This window comes from Cygnus atratus, chromosome 2 (genome assembly GCF_013377495.2).
Source record: "Cygnus atratus isolate AKBS03 ecotype Queensland, Australia chromosome 2, CAtr_DNAZoo_HiC_assembly, whole genome shotgun sequence".
Classification (NCBI taxonomy): Eukaryota; Metazoa; Chordata; class Aves; order Anseriformes; family Anatidae; genus Cygnus; species Cygnus atratus.
Genome location: NC_066363.1, coordinates 9,487,440 through 9,515,287, shown reverse-complemented (window position 1 = coordinate 9,515,287; position 27,848 = coordinate 9,487,440). Strand labels below are relative to the sequence as shown.

At 37.5% G+C, this 27,848-nt stretch overlaps 1 protein-coding gene across 1 annotated transcript in view; it reads right to left on the bottom strand.

Moving 5' to 3' along the window:
• The window catches only part of UBE3C (ubiquitin protein ligase E3C), a 78,836-nt gene that overhangs the window by 12,687 nt on the left and 38,301 nt on the right, over nucleotides 1-27,848 (bottom strand). The window contains exons 16-19 of the mRNA XM_035564289.2: nucleotides 24,747-24,844; nucleotides 21,322-21,454; nucleotides 16,751-16,998; nucleotides 3,761-3,973 (exon numbers count right to left, since the gene is read on the bottom strand). Coding sequence (XP_035420182.1) covers nucleotides 3,761-3,973; nucleotides 16,751-16,998; nucleotides 21,322-21,454; nucleotides 24,747-24,844 — 692 coding nt within the window. The remainder of the gene's footprint in view (nucleotides 1-3,760; nucleotides 3,974-16,750; nucleotides 16,999-21,321; nucleotides 21,455-24,746; nucleotides 24,845-27,848) is intronic.

Sequence of the window (27,848 nt, the reverse complement as noted above, 5' to 3'; positions counted from 1 at the left end):
ATAAAAAAAGAGAAAACAGTAGAAAAATGTTATTGAAGAAGACTGAGTTCAGGAGATTCATCTTCTGGCTTACTGATAATTATCCGTCACACAAAATTGCTTTGTCATGTGATCAGAGGCAGAAAATGGCAACTCTATTGGCAGACAAACTTAACACTTACACAGATCTGGCGGCGACTGGCTTCCCAAGCTAATGAAGAAAAAGGAAACACTTAAGAGGGTGAAGTGGGAAATACTTTAGGAAAGAATAAGGGACCTGTCAGCCAGGCATTCTGAAGTACAGAGATTTTTTTTTTTAATCTGAATATTAAGACAAATACGCCATGCAATTTCAAAGAGTATTCTTTTAGCTAAAGTCAACTCTTGCAAGCTTGTTTTTAGGACAATGAAAATATTTCTCTTTTCTTTTCGACTCCAATCTGTTGTTTTTTTTTTTTTAGTATCTCCCCTGAAATTTTTCCCCATTCTGAAAGTATATAGATAAAGGTTTTCTTTCTTTCTTTCTGTCATCTGCCTTCCAGATGTTCATGCAGGAGTTCCAGGTAGGAGATTGCATTTGAATGCCTACAAATGCATTTGCCGTAAGTGTTATAAATCTGCCTGAGAAGGATCAGCTTCAACATAAATATTTTCTTTTTGAAAGACCTCCAAAATCATTCAGCTAAGCCACCATATCTGAGTAATGAAGCTGCCAAGACAGAAACTTTCAGAATTATTTCAAAGACTTCAAAATTTTATCTCAAGGAAATTAAAAGCCAAAGAGCTCTCCTTTAGCTAGTCAACGTATCTTCAGTAACAGAAATAGAATTTGCATCTGTTTAAAAAAAAAAAAAAAAGATGTCCTGATACCTAGTTCTGTATTATTTGGATTTTAAAGAAACTGCTGCTTTGTTAATTAAAAAGTGTTGTTCTGTGCATTTTTATTTCAACCCTTTATCTATGGGGTCTTCAGGTCATATCAAAACTGTTTTGATCCATGCAACCTCTAGAATCAGTGTCTGAGAAACTTCCTGAAGCACAGAATCTAACATTTTTGAAGGAAGAGTAATAGAGATTTGAAACTTCCTCTCTTCCCTTGGACCAGCACCAAACTCACCTTCCTCATTTTAAAAAATGAACGGGCAGGGGTAGAGGGAGGCCTGAAAAAGAGGAGGTTTCTTGAACTTCTTAACCTTACACTTACTATAAGCATTTTATAACCATTTTATCATTATCTAATCTACAAAGTAGAAAGAAAAATTAAAAGCAATATACACAGCTACTTGAAGGCAACTCTAACCATCGGCTGAAATTCTTTTGAGACTTTTTACTAGCTGCCATTTTATGCAGTAGATCTAACAGCTGTAATCTAGGTTGGTATCGTGGCATTAGATGGTTCTTCATCAAAAGCTAAAGCTATTTGGGTTTGGAAGGTAAGGTTGATGGCAGAGCTCCCCTAATTAGCAGGTCTAATGTGCAAATTATTAAGTACCTTTTTCAACTTCTGGTGAATGCACTTTGACAATAGTTTAATGGGATCTAAAAGCACATTAAAGGATTGGAATCAATACGCCGATAATAGAATTTCTACCTTCTACTACTGACAGAGGCAATAGAGCCCCTTCTGAATGTGTCTTTCATTGCAGATAATGCTTCTGTGCCACAATTGCTCGATGGACACTGTCATGAGGATAGCTATTTACAATGATAGATTTATGATGCATTTATCGGGCACTAATTTATTAGACACTAAAGTGGTTGTTTAGCTGAAAACTAGATATAATGTACATTCCCCATAAGGAGTGCAAATTAAGCTCTTTTCCCAAAGTGAATTAGCCTTACCTTGACACAATTAATTAGTATGCAATGGTTACAGGAGTCAAATACCAGATTAAGTGTATTTATCCATGTGAGGTTTATTAACATATTTAAATTAAATATGTTACTTGTTGCATCAACACACGGAAGACAGTGAAAAGAACCAATCAGTTGCATTGAACTACACTAAAATGCAGTCTCATTAAAAGAGAGTTAAATGTTCTCTCTCAAAGTATACACATCGACATCGCATCAGAATATTTAATTTAACCCACATTTCATTTAGTTACTCAAGTTCACAATTGTATTTAACCTTCCTTTTAAAGTTAAGCCAAATAATTAAAAATCAAGTCTTCGTAATACTAGCCATAACCCTCAGAGAATTTTAACGAACGCATCAGACCCCTTGGCACGAACGCACTTACAAGTTTTTGTAGCAGTAGGTAGCGCTGGCAACATCTCTGTCTTGGATCTCTTTGCATGTTATTTCTGAGATATTTCTCTTTTCTGTGTGCTTCTACCTTACTTGCTGAGGTTGGTTGTAACTTGCTTGCATGGTTCATTTTTTGAGGACATGTGTAGAAGACACATGCAACATGGAAACTACAACCTCTCCAGAAAATATTAACTAATTCTCATTTTTAATAAGAAACTTAAGTTGTATTTGTGTTAACTTTTCCCTGCCCCAGCAAGTCCTAATTTATATGGGAAACTGCTATCTTGTGTACTTTGCAACCCAGTAACCAAATGCACCTATAACACAAAAATCAATTCCAGAATCAGTCACTTAGAGCACACGCTACGATAAAGCACTGGCTCTGTAAGAACGTCTGAGCTTCATGCAGTGAAAATAAGTCTTGGACAGCAAACTCGCTCTGATTTAAGCAGCAGTAGAAGAACCCCGGGTAACAATTTCCAGGGCTGGCTGCCGCATCTCGGTGGTGCTGCTGCTTCTGCGCAGGTGTGCCTAGGCCAAGCCTTTCCTGGCCACCACACGACCTGAACAGGACCGGACACCCACTGTTAGTCTTGATTTCCTCCACGAGAAATAAGGCCTGAATCAGGATGCTGCTGCATGTCACAGTGTGGTCAGGTGTACTTTTTGACCCAATTATTAATTAAATACCATTAACAAGTACAAGCAGGTCATGAGTACACAGTTTTAACTTATCAAAAATGAAAGAGGAAGCCTGACAAAAGACTGAAGACGTTAACTCTATTACCACATAAAGGCGTATCTTTCAAGCACTTGTGACATTAATTTTTTACTATGAGCATAAGTGAGCTTTAGCTTTCATAACAAAGCAAATAAAAGCATTAATCAAACTGCACAATGCAATTGCGCTAAAAACTCATACTTAAGGACCTAAATAACCCACCTTTACAATCACTGAACACCCATTTTTCCTATCTGACTCACCACAGGGTTCAGCCCCTCAGAAAGATAAAAATGGGATTATTATTTTTTATATCATGGTATAATTTCAGGCCCTCTTTGAAAATTCTGAGCATCAATGACAGCTGAAGGAAACAGCCCTCATCTCACAACAAAGGGTCACTACTATTTAAAACCATTCAGATTTCCGACTCCAAACCCAGGCAGTTTTTATAACTTACATACCATCTAACTTCTGCAATTATTTGAAATGGAATCGAAGAAATAATACAAAATGCTTTATTCAAGAAGTAATCTCAGTCAACAGAAATTTTCATGTATGAATGTTAGAAAATCATCACAACAATCTATTAGTTAAATTACCAGGCCTTTATAACGTCTTCAAAAGTAGTACAAGATTAGTTATTTTCTACTTCAAATACTGAATCAGATTCCCCATCATGCCTCAAAACACACAGCACTTACAGCAGTTGTTCCTTATCACTTTCAAATTCAAAAATAAATTAGTAGGGATATTAATGATTCATCAGCCATACATAAAAGAAAAAAAGCTAGAGCTATTCGTACCTGTGCTTCCCCAAGATCATTGTTTACCACAGTGAAATTTAATCCAAGTTCTTCCACATCCCCTTCATAGCTCTTGAGAAAAAGCAAGTTCTTGTACATTTCTGGATCTAACGAAGCTAAATGATGAATGTCAACATCAGCACTTGTCCCCAGTAATTTTGAGAGGAAAAAACTAGCAAACGGCAGTTCCACCAGCATATTTTCATAAAGAGCCTGAAAAACAAAGCAATTAAAAGCACATTAGATTTTATTGTGGTACTTGCAAGAACTCTGGAAGTTATTGTCTATTTCCCAAATTTTTTATAACCACTTCTTTAGTTGGTGCCTGAACAGGATCTTCTGGTATGGCAACAGCCCAGATATTGCATTCAGAAAAGCTTCAGCTGAATTTTGGAGTTTGGATACTTTCATGAAATACCAAGCTCCAAAATTTTACAAATTAATTATGTGGTGATTTAAAAGGTAAGGTCACAGCCTGTTGTGTCATTAATCTTCTTGTCCAAAGTATCACAGCAAACAGGAAGAACATCAAGTGTATAGATCATTCACAAGAAAACCAAAGTTTAAAAAAAATAAAAAATAAAAACCATTGCATCAAGAATGTCTTAAAAACAAACTTATCCCCATTACATTCAACCATTTGGTTCTTCACAAGCAATATTTTTTGATTTATATCAATTGCTACATGTAAAACAAATACAGTCGAACCCTGAATTATGTAAAACCAGTACATTTTACATTAATCCAAACTATTTGTCTTGTATGTTAAACATAATCACTGCCATGTATTTTGGTGCATGGTACATCACTCGTTTACTTCTAAAATTAATCAAAGCTAATTAACTAATTGAAAAAGACAGCTAAATTCTGCTTAGTGGCATCATCAAAAGAACATCCTGATTTCCAAGCCGAGAGCTTATCACTTAGGGCTGCATCATACGTCCAATCCTTCCTATGCCTGTCAAATGACTGCTGAATCAAAAATGAGCCTGATCTGAATTTCCAGTATTCATAAAAGAAAAATGTATATTTTTTTTTTTACTATAAACTTAAAACTTCCTCAAGAGTCGTCAAAAATGCACAAAACCCCAGAAATACCACGCTCAGTTGATTTACTGTATACAATGCATTACATTTCAATGTAACACAAACAACTTGGCATATTTTTCACACAATCATTAACAACTTCTTGTTGATTGGAAGAAAAAGAGATTTATGAAAGCTCTCAAAGTAGAAGAGATGGAAACTTTAAAGCTAGAGAGAGGAAGCATGACAACACATAAAGAAAGTTAATGTGAATAAAGGAAAAATAACAGACCTTCCCCTTCAAAAAAGTCCCTGAAATATGCTGTCTACTCACAGCCTTTGCTATTGTCCAATCTGTTTGCTGTATCAGCACCTCTGACAATGACAATCAAATCTTCACAGTATCATTAATATAACTGCCAGGCTAATCACAAAAAGCATCATCAACATAACGTTGCTGTTTGTTCTCTTTATGAGCTGTTTTGGCATTACTTAATTCCTCCATAATCTGCTGCAAACTCAAAGAAAAAGTGCAACACAATGACCAAAAAAGAAAAAAAAAAGAATAAACGTAGCTGTAATCACTCAATGATATTCCAACAAAGGCTTCAAGAAAAATATACACAATTCCTTAAACTTCTGAAAGAACATGTCTAGGAGGTGAGTTAGACCTTGCAGGAAGAATTGAGAATAACGAGTTCAAAGCCAAAGGGTGCATTATATTTAGAGCTATATGATTTATTCAAGGTGTAGAAGTCGAAATCCTCATTTGTATAGTTGACTTTAAAAGCAAACTAGAGGGATAAATCATTAATTTGCAATGTATAAGGTCAGTGTTTGCTGTTCCTGCATTAGTAACAATGAAGCTATTGTAATTCCTTAAATATATCAAAGCTACCCGAATTTAAAATGGAATTCCATCTATGACTCATAAAATGTAAATGCAGAGGTGTAATTTTTTACACAAGGCAGGTTTAAGCCTTTAGAGCATTTAATATACAAGGACTAATAAATGATAGCACTAAAAACTATGATCGCATCAGCTAAATGGATTATAAATTAAATTTCCATAATGTATGCAACTGAAATACAAATGTAGACATAAATCAAGGTATTTTCTAAACACAGGTTAATTACACAAATTCAAAACCTGTCTATTTTTTATGCAAAATAATCCACTTAGCATTTTTCAAACTGGTCTTAAGTCTTAGCCACTTGCAACACTTGATCCTAGAAGCCTATCAATAATCCCTTGTCAGGAAAAAACAGCAATAGGTATATTGAAGAAACCTGTATGTTATTTTTCAAGTGTCTGTCTTTTATGAGTGTTTATTGCTAGAAATTGTGCCAAAATGATTTGAAATAAAAAGGATTAATTATAGTAGAAGCTTTTTAATATAAGTGAGTGCAGCTGCAATGCAATTAATGCAAATTGTGACGCTATCAGGAAAATAAATGCGAACAACATCACTGGCTATTTCTGTTTGCTGCCAAATAACTTCAGTAATTTACTACATTAAGAATCAATAAAAAAATAATGCTTTTCAAATGCATCACTATTAATCTTCAGGTAGTTCCAAAGAGAACATTTATAACTTAATCTAAAAACTATATAAAGCATTTTTAAATAAACTAAATTGTGCAACTTGAAAATATCTTTAATTACTACCACTCCTCTTAGCTAAGCGAGTGCAATACTGGAAACAAATGATTTTTGGAAACAGGACAAAGAGCAGTGTTTTAATTACTATAAAAGTCAGGCTAATCTAATAAAGTTTAATTTAAAAAAAACACTAAAACTGTGGAAAATAAAACTATGATAAACTCTTTTTTTCCTCTCCCCAAAGAGGTAACTTACACCATCACAGCTCCAGCACTGTGCAGAGATGCTGAGACATGCCCTGTACAACTGAGTGACTGAATGAACTGCAACATTATCTGTCAGTCTGAAACCAGCTTCCCAGTCAGCATGAACTGATCTACCTACTTGCTGCTGCCACAAGATGCGATTCCACACATTCCTGCCACTGGGATGGAACAAATCAGCTTGATTGCACCTTTCCTGGTCTTTTTTGCAAGTGGGCACTGCTTCCTGTCAAATCAGAACTAGATTCAGCTCACAGCAATGGGTGGAACTGGATCAGAACAGCAGAGTATTTGTTTTGATGCCAGCACAACCGTAGGTCAGCCAGTTGCATACGGACTCCATCCTGCCAGGTATATTTTTCACTGCAGCTAGCCCAATGCCCCTAAGGGGAGACTGATCACTTCCCACTTTTCCTTTACTGACCTGTCCTGGGGAGCTCTAAGTTACCCGATTTTGCGTTTCCAACCCATTTAGCTCTCTGAACTGGCCCTTCTGCAACATCACCATCCCAGAAGCAAGAGCCCAGAGTGAATAGCAGGCACGGAAGCACGACCCCCTCTTACAGAGGTAGGCAGCTGTCGGGCTGACTTAGCTCCAGTATGAAGTACTTACCCAGTACTTCTCTCTCCACAGAAGCAGTCCTTTTTTCCCCCAGCAGCCAACAAACAACACAGCTGATGGAAGAAACTGGCTTACTCGAGAAGGGAGGTGACTTGGTTTGACTCTAAGCTCCTGTTCACACACTGCTTTAAGAGATCAAAGCCAGCAAGTTTAACCAATATATATTTTTAAGCTGATCCTTTAGCAAATTTCAAGTGCTCTCACCCTCTGGACAGGTTTCCTTTAACTCTTATGGTCATCACCTATGGGACCAGTGCCATTCTATGACGGATTCTGAGTTTGTGTCCCCAGCTTTCCTATCTAACTAGCTCTTTTTTTGACCTTCTCTATCTTGCCATCCTATAAACTGCAGCTGACTTACATAAAGGGAAAAATCCAGACAAGAAGTCTGGAAGTGAACAACTGGTGGTCAAATATGACAGCAGATTTTGTTTCAAAGGGCTTGGAATGTTCGCATTCCACTTTCATAAAGGTCGAACTTGCACATGGGAGCTTGTGGTTAAGAAGCAGAGACAAGGATGTATTCTGGACCGCATCAAAAGAAGCGCAGCTATCAGGGCGATCAGGGCGAGGGAGGGGATTGTCCCCCTCTGCTCTGCTCCTGTGAGACCCCACCTGGAGCCTGCGCTCAGCGCTGAGGCCCCCAGCACCAGAAGGACAGGGACCTGGTGGAGTGGGTCCAGAGGAGGCCACGAGGATGATCAAAGGGCTGGAGCATCTCTCATATGAAGACAGGCTGAGGGAGTTGGGGTTGTTCAGCCTGGAGAAGAGAAGGCTCCAGGGAGACCTCACAGCGGCCTTCCAATACCAAAGGCAGCTATAGGAGAGCTGGCGAAGGACTCTGTGTCAGAGAGTGTGGTGACAGGACAAGGGGGAATGACTTTAAAAGAGGGTAGGTTTGAACTAGATATTAGGAAGAAATTCTTTACTGAGGGAGGTGAGGCCCTGGCCCAGGCTGCCCAGAGGAGCTGTGGCTGCCCCACCCCTGGCAGTGTCCAAGGCCAGGCTGGATGGGGCTGGGGGCAGCCTGGGCTGGTGGGAGGGGTCCCTGCCCATGGCAGGGGGGTGGCACCGGATGGGCTTTAAGGTCCCAGCCAACCCACAACACACTATATGATTCTATGTCCGCATTAAGAGCGATTACACAAGCAACGCAGTGCTCCTAGGTGACACACTCCCTGCTGCTAAAAGGCTGTGTCTGCTGAAAGGGCCAACCTGGATTTCCCAGCACTCATTTGTATTCATGTAGGCTACGGGCGCTCTTTAGGCAAAGTTATGACATCTCTAGATAACCATTAAAATAACTTAAAAGCCTCTGAAACAAAACAAAAAAGACCTACCTGATTTTTAGTAACAATTATTTTCTAATACTTTTCACCCCACATCTTCCCTATTTTCTCAAGATGCCTCACTAGTCATTGATTTATTTTTTTTTTTTAACTAAATAGTTTACAGAAGGTTTTTCCTGGTTACGTGGAAGAAGTTGTTTTTAGTTAAAGAAACTGCACACGCTTTCCTTCCCCTCTGTGTGTGAAGTCCCGCAGAACACACCAGATTAAAAAACAGACAACGAAGCCTACTGTGGTCAGTAAGTTTTGACTTCATAAAGAAACCACACATTCTGAAGGCTGTTGTTTCTTTTTAAAATAACATTAGCTAGTTACAATAAAGCGTCTACATAGTGCCTCGTTCAATTAAAATTGATTGCAACATGGGCCCATGGGCCAGCTACAAAACCCTTGACGCCGTGCAGCAACACAGATCACAATTTGGTAATCTAAACTGAAAAATACTATGTGCAGATACCTAAACATACTCTGAATGTGTTCATTAACCATCTGTGGTGTGGGGGAACAAGGATGGTTAAGGCAAGCAGCTTTCAAAACACAGGCGTGCTGTTAGCAGCTTTACGTTATAGAAGAAAGATCTCAGCTGGAAGGACAGCTGCACGCAGTACCTGGTAAGACAGGAAGAAAAATGAAACGTGCAGTCCTTGGGGCAAGTAGGACTTCGCCTTGTTTTCAACATAAAAGAAATAACATCTGACTGGGACGGTGGCAGCTCCCACAGTTATTATCTAAGCGCTACATGGTCACGAGGTACTGTTCAGGTATGCCTCAAAGGTTTAAGAAATGGCTCTTCAGAAGGAAAAGAATTTGCCTCTTGTTTTAGAAGTGGACAAATTTCAACTAGACATTTCAGACAAATGTAAAGACAAATTAGCCTTATATAGCAGAGGTTACACAAGCATTACAAGACGCTTAATAATGTTCTTATTGTATAAACAACTTCATAGATGAACCAACTAAATCTTCCCACGTGAGAAGCAGCTTTATTGCCTTTACTTACACTTTCAGATCTATAGTTCTCTCATTTATTATTTCAACTAAATTCTTTCTTAAGAAAACTAATCAGTCATTGTTCCTACCTTCCATTAATCTTTCACAGCTCAGAACCGTATATTAAAACCTAAACAACGCTAAAGTCATACCGTTAGAAAGATATAGGGGTAACATGCTGAGGCAGTAAATGACTGGGCTTAAATTCAGTTATTTCCCTAATCAGCCCCCAAGACCGTAACCCCTTCTGTTTCAGTCATTTTAAACAGTTACTATTAAATAATACTTAGCACTTACTGAGTGCAATAGATCTTCAAAGCTATACAGAACCATTAATAAAAATGATAGAAAAATAGCAAAACCATTAGAACTTCCTTCTACCACATTATTTATATTCTAGATATATTTCACCTTGCTCACAAACCCTTTGAGGCCACCAAGGCCTTTTCCACCCTAATGAGAAAGATAAAACTAAAAATATGTTACATGAAAATTAACATATACCTGCAGTTTAGAAGCACTTTCAAATCTAGCATATAGTAGTTTCAAGATAAAATAATTTCTTATGGATAACGTGCTTTAAATTGAGCAAAATCCAATTAGTATTGTTCCTAATAGCAATGTGGGAAATAAAATTATTATATCAAATGCATGTCACAGAGCGGTATGGCTACTACACGGTAGCTTTAAGTCACTTTCTCTGTTCTCTGAGCTCTACAACTGAACCATTTGTATCCTATTAGCAATGGATAGTCTGGTACAGTACCTTCCCTATATGTCTCTGAAAACACATACTGCATTTTTTATTTAAATACAGGATGCCTTTTCTGTTTTTGAAAAGGTAGGAGACCAAAATGCTACAGCTAGAGGCATATAGTTAGGCTTCTGAGAGAGCTCTGTTCACATCTCTTGCAGCAGTGCTAGTGCCCTCACCTTTTAAAACATTTTTTCAGAAACAACTAAAGCCACATATAAATTGGTATTACTTTCGGTTTCTCACTCACTGGGAATCTGAAGTTGGGTAAGTACAAGTTCATAGCAGCTCCTGAGATTTGGGGTAACAAAGAGTGAGATGCGAGGTCAGCCCGTCAAATTTGCTGCAGTCAGTGTAAATATTCAAAATTGATTACAGCCATGTGATAAGCAGACAGCAAACTCATGACTGACTCATGGACACATTATCATAAAAAAGTAGGGATACATTTCCAGAAACACTACTGGAGCATATCAAGTATGCTCCAATATATGCATTTAAAAGTATCAAGCACCCAAAACAGGGTGCTTCAGAAACGCTTGCACAAAACCATCATTTCATCAGCCTGTTTTTAGAGGAACAGTTACCTCTGTAACTTATACCATGTACATGGTATCAACTACCATCAATATCATTTGGGAGTTTCTGAGGGGTATGAGAAGGAAGGGTTACGGTTATAGGTACCTGGGGATGCGGTGGGTAACTGACAGTTATCACACACTACTGAAGTTCCAGGAAATGCTCAGTGTATTTGTGTATCTCAATTTTAAACACAATTTACTAATAATTGAATATAAGAGGAAGCCAACTCCTCCATATTTAAGTTCTAATCTTCTGAAACACTTACTACTATGCAACTAACCTCTGGACATGCCTCTAGGATAAATCTGTACTGTAACAGCAGCGGAACTAATCACTTTCAAAGAAAGCTCAAATACAATACAGAATTTCAGTAAGTATTCCAAACTTAATTGATTTAAATGGACACAGGTGTTCACAACTGTGAAGAAAGATCAGGATACCATTACCACACACTCTAACTGTTTATTTATTCCCTGTCTAGGAACCTGATTTAGAGGCAATAAAATGCAATCAGTACACAAACCAGAAGCAGGAATCATCTGCTAATGGAACTTTTAATTGAGGAGTGACCACTGACATGAGGTAATTCTTTCCATGCAGAACTCCTTGCAGAGACCTCTATGCACTTTATCACAGTAAACAATCACTAACATATGCATTAAAGAAAATTTAAATACATTATGACCCAATAAATATCACAATCAATCAATACACACTTTTCCTTCCTGAAGATTTAGAGTTAAATACTGCATTTCAGCAGTCTTTTAGTGCTAGACATATATTTACAAGGTTCGTACTAACATAGCTATCTGTAATCAAAAGATAATTGTTACGTTAAATTAACAAGTACACAAAGGAATTGTCAGGCTGACAACTGTGCAGAAAACAGAATAGCTTAAATGTACATTTGTAAGGAAAAAAACTTCCATAATGTATCAATTTTACTCTCGCAATTTTATTTCTGCACTATAAATGCAGACTTAGAAGAGCATGCAGCTTTTCATGGTAAATTCCTGTTTTGACCATTTCAGATGATTCAGGATTTTTGGAGACTAATGATCAGCCAGCTTGCTTTTAAGCAAAACGCTGAGTCTACAAAATCATTTGGAGGGTGACTGAAATGAATCAAACAAGAAGTTTGTACAAATTGCTTCCTTCTTCATATCATTATCACTAATTCCATACCTACCTTCCTAGGTTCCAGTAGTATAAATTGTGGCTGCAGCACAAATCAATTAGAGTGTACTGATTTAAGCGAAGCCAAAGCAATTAAATGGACAATAAGCAAAAGGGAAGGGGTATACTAAAAATCAGAAGAAAAAAAAAAGAACAAGCAAACAAAAACAAACAAAACACCTTCAACAGCGAGAGAAACGGAGGAAGAGTAACAGTGCAATGCCTGATGCAGTATCCTACCAAGTATTTAAATATCTGAAACCCAGTTCTTCTCACTGTAGTTTTCTTGCTTTTGTTTCTCTACATCCTTTTAGTTCAAAAAGGACACAAGTATGTTATCGGAAACATTTGCTTGAAGGTTTCAATTCTGTACATTTAAGAGTTTAGGATCTGATCTAGATCTGGCAGTGAAAAGGCTCCCATTGATTCAATCTATTTCAGACAAGGGCTCAGGATGATTAAGAACTACTTTAGTTTTTCTGCAAAATGGATACTATAGACACTGGTAAACTTCAAATTGTACATTCTAGCCAGGAAGAATATTTTGCACAACAAATGAATTAATCTATCACAGCTCTTTTCGAAGTTGAGAACTGTAATCCCAGCACACACTCCAAGATACAGAAAAATAATCTAATAAATGATTAACATTCCACATGCAGGTTCCGCCGTTAAATAATGTTTGAACTGATTTTACCCTAAGGTTTTAAGTAATTAATTTTACCAAGATACATTTTATAGCATTTTCAATTATGTGTTTATAACAACACATAGGTATGTGCACAGAACAGTCCATAGTATCTTAAATCAGTATAACAAGCTACAAAAAGTCAAAACTAAACAACTTTACCATTAATCAATATAATATCCATCAGGCCACACAACTTACTGGCCTTCTATATAACGTGCTAAAACTTAAAAACTTTGGTTTTTTTTAGTCCCTCATGCTTCCTGTACTATCACAGTTCTTTATTTGGTTCCACAAAGTAAGGACTGTGTTCAAAACAACAACAACAACCTACCACCACACTTTGTTCTCTATACTACCTTCCCAAACATTTAAGGCAAAAGCTAACTTCTGACCGAACAGTTCTAAACCTTTTCAGAAGTCCAGTGTCTTTCAAGGACTGCAGGTTGTATTGCTTTGGAAAAGAGATTTAATATTCTATTTCAAAGGTAGAGCATATATTCTTCAGCAACATGAACACGTGACTCGCTAGTGCTCTTCAATATGCTGGAACAAGAGAACCCGAGAGAGCTGGATTCTCGTAACCAGTGGCGTTGAGTGTATTAGACAAAAATCTCTACTGTCAGAAAGAGTTGCCTTATTAAAAGTGCAAAGACATTCCTTGGAAACCATAAACCTGATGGTTCGTGCATCCATTACGTCCAAAACGAAGAAGAAATCATGAAAGTTATCATTCTAATCTTTCTACGGACTTCCTGACGTATTCTTATGTAATGCTATTCATATGTAATGCTAATACATCACAAAACACAAATAATTCTTATGATGTAAAACGTAAGCTGGGACAGGAGAAAGACAATACTGTATACAAGGCTGAGCTTAGGTCTGAACAGGCTGAAGTTCAGACCGTAATTCTACATCTGCCACTGTGTTACTGATTTTAACTGATCACTGTTTCTATTGAAATGGTTGACCAGTGCTTCCCTCTTTCTGGATTTGCAGCAGATATTCAAAAATCAGCCAGGAGAAAATCCTTACTTCAGATTCTCAGGTGTTCTTTCCAAGCTTCCCTTCTGTCTGCCAACAAAACTTTAGCCTTCCAGTGAGCCAAGTCCACTGCGCTGCCAGAGCTGCAGCGGCAAAGTCTGCACGAGGAAAGGTTTTTGGTGCTGACATAACTACTGCCTGTGGAAAGGCAGCGAGCCAGACCAGGTGCTGACCACGGCCCAGTGCTACCTACTGTGCAAACAAAAGAAATTGTGATGTCCCATCCACACCCCTGGGACTCTACATGGGACAAGTCCTCACTTTCCAGAAAGGACAAGCAGAATTTGGGCCTAGAACACCTCTGTCTGAACATCCCTGACTGCCCGTGTCACCTCTTAGGGTTCATAAAGTCACTTCTGTCCTTTCAGCAAGGGAAACTAAAGTTTCAAACCCCTCCGGTGGTGGAGGACTGCTACATGAGGTGTGCGTGGTAAGCTGAGCTTTTACATTTAAGAAATAGGAAATTGCTTAGAAGGCACCGATGTTAAAATAATATTTACATTACAGAGCAAAGTCATTCAAAGTTGAGAAGTGTAAACTTTGCAAGTGTTTGAGTAGCTGTTGTTTGAGCAAACTCATTTCTTTCGATTTTTTAAGAATAGCTTCTGACAACATAGGTGATTACACGATCACGTGGCATTACTTTTACAAGACCTTTTGCTCATTCAGTGATCAGTAAAAGTTGCATGGACGGCCAGGCACTTTGTATAGTATTCAGTTCCATTTCTTCACTAACTACAAAAATACAACCTAAGCAGTTAGTAATTCGTCAAGGGATAAATTGATTTTTAGATGCACAATTTTCATACGCACAATTTTTAAATAGTCTGATGTTTCTACATCTTAACTGGTAAACTCACGTACAAGATGCCGAGCTGTTAGAAACTTCCCGATGAGAAGAAAAGCCGAATTACCTGCAAGTCTATCGTACTGGAAGTTAAATGCACTTGAATGTTAGTATGAAGTGGTTACCAAGAGACAGAGAAATTATTGTATTTTAATGTATTTGTTTTCTGGTAACATTGAAACTTCTTGAGTTTTTGGTGGCAGCACTCTTTACGCACTGTTTTCCACAAATAAGAAATTGCTGTGGATGCCTGATTGCTTCCTTTGCATTTTATCTAGTTTGTTTACAAAGGGGCTTTTATAACCTACTATTGCTCTCAAATAACCCTGTGCAAAGCACAAAATGGACACATTTTTGAAAACGGGTGATTGACTATTCAAAAACTTAACCGAGACCACCATACTGACAGGTTTTGAATCGTATGGTCGTGCCTTATCTTTCTGTTTAATTCATCAAGCTTCTACATACACAACTAAAAAGGTGTCTGTGCACCTGGGCAAGGGTAATTATTAAATAACGCCGTCAGTTCTTACCTTATATAAACATTCTGCAAATACAAAAACAATTTCTGCCTTCAAAATGTTAAATAATAGATGCTCTGATTGTAAAACGACAAACCCAAAACTGTACTTGAAGCACTCTGAAGGAGATAAAATGCATTTTGCAACTTCTGTCTTGATGCTAACATTTGAAAATCAATTACAGAAGGAAACTATTGTTTTGGCAGAGGAAACTGAAGACTCAGAACTAGAACTCAGCCCTCCGCTGTTCCTAAATAAACCCCAAACGTTTTTGGAGTGATGCAGCTTCTCTAGCATACCACAGCAGCAGTCACTCCCCTACTCCAAAAATCTGTAAATATAGAACGTGAAATCTTGAGTATGTAAAATCAATCATCATCACAAACTTCTATTATGTTAGTACTGAGTTTATTTTCCATTAAGAGCAGAACACTCTTCAAAGATAAATTTGCTGAAATGACCGATTTGAAATTTTCATTATTTTACAAGACCGGCTGTTGCAACAGGATGCATTAACGAAGAATTTGCCTACAAAGTGGCAGTTCAATCTCAATCTGGCAGCCATAAAAAACAGTGATCTGTCTCAGCAACTCAGATTTGTCAACATCCTCTTAAACTGCTTCCAGCTAGTTTAAAATAAGGGCATCCGACTGTATGTTAAATCTCTCAGCAAGTCAACAAAATGTTATGTTCCAGAATACTTCATGCAGCTAAATAAGACTTTTATGTTTTAAATATGTCCCATTTTAGACAGTTGAATAGCAATCAATACTTATTTTCTGAAATGGAATTTGTATTCCAACTTTGCTTCATAATTATTAGGTTTAAAAAATGGTTTCAAGGACTTGAGAAGAAATATCCTTAATACTAAATCTGACCATAAACAAAAAAAAAAGAATGTAATAAATGTTTAATGGTTTATTAAAAAAAAAAATCTAATTCAAGAGGGAGCTATTAGTAATTGAATGTCCACAACAGCAAAACAGTAAGCACTAAAATTTAAGAAAGATGCAAAATGTATGAAAAAACAAGCAAAATTAGTGGAACAATTTTTAAGTGGCTCATAAATATTGTAAATGCTCATAGCAAATTTTAAGTGCTGCAAGAACTGTACCTCACGCAACAAGAAACTGCTTGGTTCGGTAAACAATTTCAGAGATTGCAAATTACGAAAATCTAACTCTAGTCAAACTCCTGAAAGTCCCATATTAAGAACACCATAAACAGAGCAGTTCCATAGGCTTCGAGGAACTTAACTTTAAGCAAGAGGATAAACACAGAGACAGACATACACACACTTCCCTCAAATGGTAGTTAGGGTATGTCAATTCCTCTGTACTCCAAACTTATTGAAATGAATGAGAAGTTTGGGTAAGATCTAGAAATAATTCAGATCCAGTATCAGATGGTTATTTCTCCTCAGGTCTAGAAAAATCACTGTTTGCCATCTACCCCCATCTAAGAATATTTACTGAATAATTTCAGTACTATGATAGCTTTATATTATACAACACTTTTTTACCTTTCCAAGCATTCTTCCAAGAAAGTAGTAATGTCGCGCGTAAGAGTCTCCAACAAGCATCTGTGCAGCAGGGTTGGGGTAAAGAAGTCCCTCATTGGTGGTTTTAAAAAATCCCTGGTTGGGGTTAAATCCCGATTTAAGTAGTTCATTCAAAAATTCTCTGAAAATTCCACCACCATCAATACCAGCTTCATCAAGACCATGTGCATTAAGCAAGTGAACACGAATGCGCTTTTTTAGGTCAGGTTCTGCAGAGGAAGGAGAAAGAGAGACTCAAATATAACTGTCTACTTGAATTTAACTTGGATAAAAGCATACGGAACTATGGATTCAAACATACCTACACTAATTGTATATAAAAAAAACTCAACTAGTCAATAGCACTGTTGGAAAAATCTATTACTGGCTTGAATTTTAGGATATTCAGTATGTAAAGCTCATTTTGCACAAAGGGTCCTGTTGTAAGAGACCTCATAGGATACGACTGGAAAGACACTAGTGGGTGAAGAAAAAAAATCTTACAAAATAAATTAATAAGCCCAAGATTTATTTGAAAATTCTATTTATAAAACATTATGAATGCAAGGTTCACCCTTCTCCTGTCTGAAGGAACCATCGGTAAGCACTGCGTTCTCTTAAAGGGGCCGACTGTTAAGCAACACCTTAAATAATTCTCTTTGAAATTCAGATAAATATTTTTTGCTAGTTTGGACTCCATGCTATGTAATCTAATTCCACTGAGAAGAAAGGTGTGGTAAAGATTGACATGTTCTGGAGATAAGTGTTCTGCTCATTTCACAGAAGACTGCTACTTGAGAGAGATTCTCGAAGCTGTAATGTTAGCAACCATCCTAGAGAGGACCTTAAAAGACAGCATTTTTAATGCATTTGTTGACTGTGTGCTGTACACATCTGCTTGTATCACAAAGATACACCCTGCAATCCATGGGTGATATCCATTGTTCACATTCCTTTGAATGCCCTTTTCTACCTTCCCTGTACACAAAGGAAGGAGAGTCATGAGCTAAGACCAGTTCTCACCGTTACCATCAGCTGAAGTGCTCCCACACTCCTTTTACCCACCGCCATTGCTCTTCCCTTCCACCAGTCTACTCATCTTATCCCTGAAATGAGCCATTTCAGCTCACTGGTTCAGCATTCAGCCCTTTCTTCCGATTACTTTCCTGCCTGCTCTCTGAAATAACTGCTTGCCCCTGGAAGGAGCAAGGTCAGCACCAAGGGCAAGGCTGGGGAGCTCATGGTCCTTAGCCAGCATCACGATGTTAGCTAAACTCACTTCTCTTATGAAAATCTCATCTTAAATTCCAGCTGCCATCTATCATTTCTCTGCTGAAAACGTGAACAGCTGTTTGAGGATGGGGAGGTGTCAGCAAGACAGGCAAAAGATGCGTTCTGAATGTTTTGTATTTTTTTTTCTCCTAAGTCACTGAAACCTCTCTCAGAATTATTCTCATTTAAGTCCCAGAGCAAGCAACGTTCAGTCCTTGAATTTTATGCAAACCTAGGAAAACAGGCCTTTTTTTTTTTTTTTTTCCCAATTCACTGAAGGCTTCCAAAGACCTAACCAAATACACAGCTTTTATCGTAAACCTTCCATTGACTACACTTGCTTGCTGCCAAAGCAACCAATAATAAACGAGGAACAATAAAACCTCCTGCTGCTTGACTCCATGTGCAACAAATGCACACACTCTGGATGGACAGCTCATGTCCACGAAAATCTGCAGCACCCTGTAGCAACAGCATCTCCCCAGAACCATCTAGTGTCCTTGCTTGCACTCTCCCATTAGTGAATGCCTCTGGATCTACCAGGAATTTTCCAGTCTTTCCACAGGTTACAAACTGAACTGTTGTTTTTTGTTGTTTTTTTTTTTTTTTTGATTACCTATTAGTTCTTTGCACAAGTGAAATGCTCTGCTGCACAAATTCTGCTGGCTGGAAATACAGGATAGCCATTTTTAGTTATAGGTATTGCAAAAGGTCTGGAATCTCATCATTCACAGCAAGACAACAGAATATGACCACTGGCAAGAGACTGTGTCAAGCAAACAGGCATTCCCTACCTGGAGACCTATGAGATTACCCACTGATGTTAAAACTCTCTTATATTAAGGGTTTTATACATTTATATGTTGTGCTTTTTGGAGCGTGATGAAGGAAATCAGTTGTCTGCTCCTCCATGTACTGAGGGCCAGATTTACACCAAGAAAATTAGCCCTAAAACAAATTCACATACCAGAACAGGTGACAAGCTAGAGAAAGACCCCCCCAGGTTAGTGCAATCTCAGAAAAATAGATTTTAGTTTTATAACCCATACAGCCACAATGCAACTGAACTGTTATCTGTGCTCCACTAGAGACTATTATGGAATATTCTGAAAATTCCAGTATAGGAAAGAAAAAAAAAAAAAAGGAAGAAAGGAAAAAAGAAGTGCTTGCACATTATTAAGCATATGACAACCAAACAAGAATACAAACCCACAAGAAACAGACCAGTGTATTTCTGCTATCGAAAAATAGTTTTCTTCATGATCTCAGTTAAAGTATTATAGAGGAACAAACTTTGAACAGCTCTCTTCTCAGTGCCAACAGACAAACTGGATGCCTCTTCAAACAATGTCCTGTGCTCCCTCCTAATCAATTCTAGAACCTCATCTATTGTGTTCAATCTCCCAGATTCACATTAATCAACTCAGTCTATATAGTCTTAAAATTGTACCCCTTGCAATTTTCAAGAATTTCTTTTCTGTCTCCCACATGGTGCCTGACCTATTCCAGAACTAATATTATTTGAAAAAACTATAGTCCCAGAATGCCAGCTTTTTAAAAGAAGCTTAACCTTCTAATTAAGTCTTGATTGATACTAAACAGCACTAGGGCCACAGCAGCACAGCACTAGAGAACACTATACATAAATATGCATGTGCATACATACACATGTGCACATATACACGGTGCATCACGCACACGTGCACCAACACACATCTTCAGACTTTAGTGGCAAGCTAACACTATGGCTTCTCTGTACCTGTAAACAGTCAAAATACATCCCAGGTACTGGATTCTGGTTTTGCCTTTCCTAAACTTCATGAGGTTTCTATAAGTAATTTTTTTTCCTCTCTTTTTTTTCAGTCTCTCGAGGGCTGTCTGACCTTCCAGAATTTTGACTGTTCTCCCTGACCTGTATTACCTGTGACCATGAAATACATCCAAGCATCTAGGCTGTCTGAATGCAGATTAAGTTGAGGAAACATGCATTCTAAAACTGCTTTCATAGTTTAGTAAGACCACATTAAATATGATGACTACTTCATAGAAAACATGTTTCTCATTTAAACCTATCTTCTTACAAAACAATAGCTTTGCTTGCCTGTTACTAGACATTGTACCACTCAAAACCTTAGACTGCAGCTTCTGAATTGTATTTTTATACACTTACTAGGTGGATGAGGGGATGGTGTGGGACAACATAGCAAAGCAGACTCGATTTCTTCTGTTTCTAATTACAATTAATCTCTCTGTTTTGAAGAGACCATTTATTGAATCATCCTAAAGTCATTATGATGAAACTTTTCAGAACCAATAAAGAGACTGAACAGTCAATCGCACATGTAATTTCCAGATGATTATCCAGTGCCATCTTCTTGATTAGCCTTGAAAATTTTCCAAAAACAGAAGAATTCAATTTAAATTTAATTTAAATCTTTGATAAATTAGTTTAAGAAAATCTCTTCTGTGTAGTTACAGTTTTAAACTGAGGTATTTAAATATAAAATTCTATTTAGAAATAGTCTCTTAGTCTCTTGAACTCTACAGCAGTAAAAGAAATTAAGAAAAAACACAATTTTTTACAACCCAGAATACCAATTCCTCTTCTTCCTCCTCTCTAAACTATGCAGTTCTTGAGGAGAGAACTTATGTGGCACAGCAGGTGAGATTCAGACAGTAAACCTCAAGTATTTGACAAATAATCTTTTCACATGCAAAAATACCATATAATTAAGAACAACTTTCTTTTGGAAGGCTCAATATACATTGGAATTTTGGCTTCCAGTGCAACAATTCTCACACAAATTCACACCAAGGTATGATTTAAATCAACGTGGTAGAATATATACTGCTACATACTACTGCGACTAAATGGGCTGCATAATCCTTATCAGCCAGTGTACCTAGCAAATCCTGTGCAGCCTAGACATTTTGCTGACACTAAAAAAGTAGGTAATACCTAATTAACTATATAGATGAATATACAATTTACAGCTGAAGATAAGTGAATGTGAAGAAAAGCCCTGCAGAAGTAGGCTTGAACTAAAGAAAGGTGTCTTTAATAAAGATGAGAGGACTGCAATAGTCAAAAAGAACGTGTATTAGAATTACTCTACATACTTTACAAGGAGGTGTTTCTTTTTTTATTTGTTTTAACTTCATAAGGACATACCTCAGAGCTGACATGCTTCTTACATATTTGCTAACTTTCATTGGATGTTAATATATGGTGAGAATGATTAAATGTGTTAAAAGTTATGATAACTTCATTGTGAACCTACCATTTTCAGGAGAAAGTTTATCATAAGCATCTTCATAAATATAATTTCTCCTGATAGTGACATTAATTCCATCCAAAAATGGCCCATCTCCTTGAACCTCTTGTTTGTCAGCATAGATCAGTCTTTGAAAAATCTGTTAAAAAAGAGTGGAGAGAAATCAAGTCACTGTACAGATGTAAATAATCAATAAAACATGGTTATTGACTACTATTAGTGTCCTTTGAGTTGCTTTTGGGCACTCACTTTAAAGTGATTTGTACGCTCTGTCATTGAGCTCCAGAAGCATAACACAGAGCTGCGTCCCAGTGGAGGGAAGGAGAAGGGACAGACATGCAAAAACTCTTTTGTTCTAGGATACCATTCTTAATTCTTTCTACATAAAGAGGCCCATCTACAGACATTGTGTCATTCCAGTTTCCTCTCCCTAACTTTTAGAGTTCTGAAATGCAAAGTATTCAAAAACAAAGGGAAAAAGTCACAAGAGTATTTTGAACACAAAGAGGCAATTCTCATTACTAGCCAGCAATTGTTCATTTTGTATTGCTCAGGATTCCATTCCCAGTGGTAAGACAGGTATCAGTATAAAATAATGTAGCAGGTAGCGCTGCCTGAGCATCACACCAACTAAAGAAAAATAATGCCAGCTGAAGTACAAATTGAATTTCACATTGCCCCTTTGCAAGTCTTCGCAACGGTAACCTCTTAAGAGCTCACCTGAAGAGTAACTAACTATAACTGTGTTTCTATACGAAGATGTAGCATGGCTTTTTTCCCCTCTAACGAACAAATAATGTTCAACACACCCCCATTACAGTGAGTGTCTGTTTACTACGTCCTCTCTTGCATCTTTCCCATATTCAATAAATACTTTAGTATATTTTCTACGAGATGTAATTTCCCAATAACATAAGAATCTTCCTAGTTAAGAAAGTATAAAGATTCTCCACAGACGTTTCTATACATACACACAAATCATGCAAGAGGAAAATCTGACAACAGCAGACAAAGCTAGCATAGAGCCTTCAATCTATTATTTACATGGACAACTGTAGCTAGTGGAAAAGATGCTCTCCTAGTAGGAGAGCGACTCCAACCAGAAGGATTAGTGTAGACAATGCCAGACTTCCCTAAGGTGTGCAGCAAAAAGCCAAGAGAAAACAGCCATAAGCTGCTGAACAGATGTAAAGGAAAAAATAAAATCAGAATGAGAGTGGTTAAGCACCAGAAAAGGTTACACAGACTATGAAATCACAATCTTTGATTCTGAGCATCCTGATCCAACTTTGAAGTTACTCCTGTCTGAGGAGGGAGGTGGACTGGAGTACCTCCAGAGATCTTGACATATTTTTTTCTAGTTGTATCACATCAGGACACATAACCACAGACACAGTCCTTTTACAAACAAGGCATGAAAATATGCTCACCACCATTCTCTTTCCTGAAGCATGGTTGGATATGGTTTATTAACTATTGCTACATAATACTAGATGGAAAGTGTCTGGGAGATCTCAGAGCAAAACTTGTCTTGACAGAGCCTGGACTCCTAAATGATCCAGTGTTCATGCACATGCAAGTCCTGAAAGTAAGAACCCCAATGCAAAACTGAAGCATTTGCAATGCCTTAAGAGTAACAGATGGGAAAGTAAGCAATGCTGACTGAAGTACACACCATAACATCATCATTTTCAAGCTGACAACAGTACGGGTTATGGAAACTGAAAGTGAAGTACACTGAAAACTGTCTGAACAACTGCACCTAAAGGGTTATAGTCAGTGGCACAAAGTCCAGTTGGAGGCAAATCCCTAGTGGTATATCCCCTAAGTGGTGTAACCCGTGATAAAATTCTAGTTACTGCTTCCCACAAAGAATCGAGATATTTGATGCAGACTGTATTCATCACTTTATACAGGTAAGGATCAAACCAAGAGCTGCACACCAACTGGCTGTAAGGCCAGGGGTGAATAGGGTGGAGAGCCTACCATGACACTGGACCAAGTAATTGCCTTTGAGAGTATCTAATATCTGGTAATTTGAAGTAAAAATCCCACAAGTTAAAAAATGAAAGGTCACATGGAGCAACTGACACTGAAACAGCATTGAGCTGCACCACCAGGCCTGTTAACTGATGACAACTGGAGAGAGGGGAACTCTCTCCTTCCCTTACTGCAAGTTGTTTTTAAGAGCAGCGGGAGACTCCAAAACCGTGTTGTCTCCCACTGCTACACACGAAGAACTACTCTTGTTCCAAAAAGCTGTTTAAGATGATCTCGTCTTTGACCTAGACCAGAAATATAAAAGCTCAGTCTGCAGCTTTGTTCTTCTCTGCAAACTGTCATCCAGTTTTTATTATTAAAAGGATGTTAACCTTCAAAATAAAAAGCCAAGTTTCAGTTTTCGTGATAAAGCAAAACAGGTTTTATGAATTCCAACAATTTAAAATATGTGCATCTTAACACGGCTTTAAGATGTCCAGAGGTTGTGGTCAGTTGACATACAGGCCCCTGCTGCAGATCACTTCCAATTGTTTCGCTGTAATCCTTGTGCAGTGTTGTCATACGGTGTTAACATTTTTGTTGGAACAACTGTTTCATAGTAACCTGAAAAAAAGTCCTTTTCTATCAAACCTACCATTGTCTTTTTGACAGATACTGATGTACTTTCCCTACGGAACTGTTCTTCATTCCCTTGATGGTGTCTTGTAATTTAATGTTTCCAAGACAGTTCACTGAGTAGTGTTTAAGTAATACTTTTAACAACAAAAACAGTTCAAAAATGCTATAGGTAACAACTAAAGGTGTTAAAAATATATAATGCAAATTCAAACAGCTGATAGAACTAGCAATTACATATTCAAAACCCAGAAAATATCCAAAACCAAGTACATACAGTACGTGAATCTCGCAAGTTTTAAACTACATACCCCCTTAAGTTCAGCTAGTCAGCTATGAACACAAAAACTTAATCTCCAGGCATTATTTTCCTAAAATGGACATCCATCACCTCATTCTGAGGTAAATCCACCCACTACACAAAAGTCTCCAGTCTTGACCTTGCCATCTGTTTACTACAGATAAACTAGTCAGAGCTCTGCTTACCACAAGAGGGTGCAATCACGTAGAACAGTCGGGACTGAAGTTTATAATAAATACAGTACTGCTCATCTACCTTGGAATTTGTCTTGCTAATTTTAACGCAATTTTTATAAAGGGAAATATAAGCAGTAAAAAACAGAGAAGTAATCTAACTTCACATATTCAGTCACCATACAAACACTGGAGGAAAACACTATGGCCTGTCATATCCGTCTGTAGGGAAACGATCCAGTTTCTACTTAGCTAAGTGCTTTTTTTTTTTACACTTATTGGGGAAAAAATAAAATAAAATAATAAAAAAACAACAGCACATTAAATTAGAAATGAGGTACCTTTACTCTTTCTTCAAAAGGAACTACAAAAGGTAGCTCTGTCAGAATTGCAAGTTGTCGTTCTTCAGATACAGAAAGAGGTGCTGGTTCCAAACCCACTTAAAATAGAAATAATAATTTTAAAAATTTTGGAAACAACATTTTAAACATTTTTTTTTGTAAATCAAGTGACTCAACTTATTTTGCATAAAAATAGAGACATTAAAATAGTTTATTTACTAAACGGTAACACAAAGCCTTACCTTTCTTTAAATGTTAGTTTCTACTGGCAACCTGAAATAAGCAGTCTAGACACACTGAAAACAAGATGTGTTTAAAAATAAGTACTCCTGCATTTTTACATTTCTTCAAGAAGAAAAAAGTTATTTTCTTATTACTGACATTTTAATTTTTCAATTAAGAAAAAATACATCACAGAAGACAATTAAGAAGTTGTAAGTAATTACGATTTTCATCACAGGAATACGTAATATTCCCATCTCAATGATCAAAAAAGTTTAAAAGTACAGCGCTTTCAACTACAGCATCTACTTTCAATCAAACCCTTTTAGGCATAAAAACTAAGAATTGAACCAAATCTAATGGAACCAACAGAAAAACAGCATTTATTTCAATAGGTTTTCTCTCCTAACAGTAGGGCTACAGTAACAACATTAAATCCTAGTGACTACTGAAATACTGAAGAGAACATCAAGAAATTCTATAATTTGCTCAAGAAGAAAAGATTAGAAAAGAATTCAAGAAGTCCCAGCTACAAAGGAACACAATCGCATGCAGTTCCCATGCCACCACGCAGGTACTCTGAACCTCCTTATACACCTGCACATCTTAGGGTGATGCACAGTAGAGGCGACAATCCTGCTCTAACCTCAGAGGAATAACCTCAGCTGCTGAGCACATATGACTGTGAATTAATTAATTGCAGCCAAAAAAAAAGGTATTGCTTACCAACTAGATATTGTGATTGAAGTCTACCTAACTTCAGTGCTACGGGGAGACAGGGGGAGATAACTCTAGCTTGTTTCATTTTCATCTTCAGTAACCACCTCTTTTAAAATTAAAAAAAAAAAAAGCTCTCAGAGCCTAGACTATTTACAGACAATATTACGAAACTGAGGTAACTGCTTCATGTTACTACTCATTCGTAAAGGTTATACTCACAGTTTCAGTTTTTCCTTTGGCTCCTATACCTGTGGTGCCCAGCTTCTTGCTGCCCTTCTGCTACTGGGCACTTCAGCATTCATTAATTGTATGTTCTGTTGGGGTTTTTGTTTGTTGTTTTATTCTGCTTGTTTTCTTTTCTTTTCTTTTTTTTTTTTTTTTGAATTCTCAAAGCACTTTAAGTAGGGATATTTTAAGCACCAATTTAACATGACATGACCCAAACACACCACTATACTTGATGTATATTCATTTGGGGCAGGTTCCAACATTGCAAGCCTTTGGAATCTCTGATAAAATGCTTATCTGTGATTACCCTGAGTTTACTTAGTAAACATTTTTAATTAAAGTCAATGTATTCTGCCTATTAAGCTAAGGGTTAAAAGCATTTTAAATAAAAAGCGCATGTACAGCAAAGGTAAACTACTACATGACTCTGACAGTTCAATTATTCCAGTCAATTAGTCAATTTTATCTGCATTTCTCCATCACAGCCTCTTTCTTTAAAAAGAAATATGGGATGGAGCCATCAACAGAGGGCATTTAGAACTCACGAGTCTGCCATTTAAGTAAATGAAAAAGCACAAATAAACATGGCCAGATGTGATTCAGCAGTACTTTCACGCTAATTGGCTTTAACCCAGATGGAGTCAAGAGGGCTCACACAAGTCACTTGCATGTTGTTACCTGCTTGTTTTCACACATTCATGTTGGCTCCACTTTTTTTAGCCTGATTTCTTATCAAAGAAGGTTTATATGAACATGGTGTCATCTTTTCTCACCGTCTTCCTTCCAGCACACCTTCTGAACTAACCAGCTGAATTTTTAATTTGACAGAGGAATAGAGGATTCAAAAATATTCACTTCTGCAGTAGTTTGCAACTGGGTGGAGAACAGACATTCCTTTAGTGACCAGATTACAGAAACAGCAAGGAGAGATCAGTTTTTAATCATCTCTGCTCAGTACGTCAATTTGTCTGTTTGACAGCCAGCAAAATTAGCACACGTAGCTCCACACAAGGCCACAGCATACGTGCTCCTCATCCACCAATTGCCCAAACCAATAATGGAATGGAGGGAACTGATGCTATTATGGGAAGGGAGATGAGGGAGAGGCTCGGAGTACTGTATGTATGAGGGGAAGGAGACGAGCAGACTAATAGCATGGACAGACTCTGGGAGTAATAAATGTGGAACGGGTCTGACACTGGGGAGCTGCAGACAGAGGATGCCAAGAGTAGAGCTGTTCAGGGGCATGTAGGTCAATGGAAGAAGCTCATGTTACTGTTATAGGGTCTGCATGAGATAGAGGATAGAAGCCTACAGAAGCCAGGCAATACGTAATAAAAGGACAGGTTTCCTGCATTTCTTTCTAAAACACTTGCTTTTAAGATTTCAGATTTTCAATCATTTACAATAGGACATTTCCAAAGAGAGAAACTGAACTGAAAAATCTTGACAAACCCGTTGTTACTGTATTAGTTTAGTTATCGGGTAATCAAAGTAAACTCATACCATTATAGCTATTCGAATAAAATTTATCATTAACAGAAGTCACTAGGTTTCAGCCTTGGACAAAGCTGTTAACAATCCTACAGAGCTCTACAGCAGCACTCAAAGGCTACGGTCTTCTGTAAATGATCTACAGTATCTAGCTGGGATACTCAGGCAGACGACATCATCTTGAAGCACAGTATGGACTCTCATAGATGAGCCATTTTGCTGCTTAAAGGCCCCATTTTTAATTCTTTATTAAAATCTTCACAAGTATTAGTGATTTAATGGTTATTTTACCTGAGCGTAGCAAGGTAAAATTCTAAAATAGTGAAGATACAATGGTCTGAAAAGCAGAAACAGACCATCCGCATGAGAAAGCGCACTGGTGCAACTAAACTAGTCTGTTTTCCATGATAGTTAACTAGGTCCAATTCTCTCATGTTT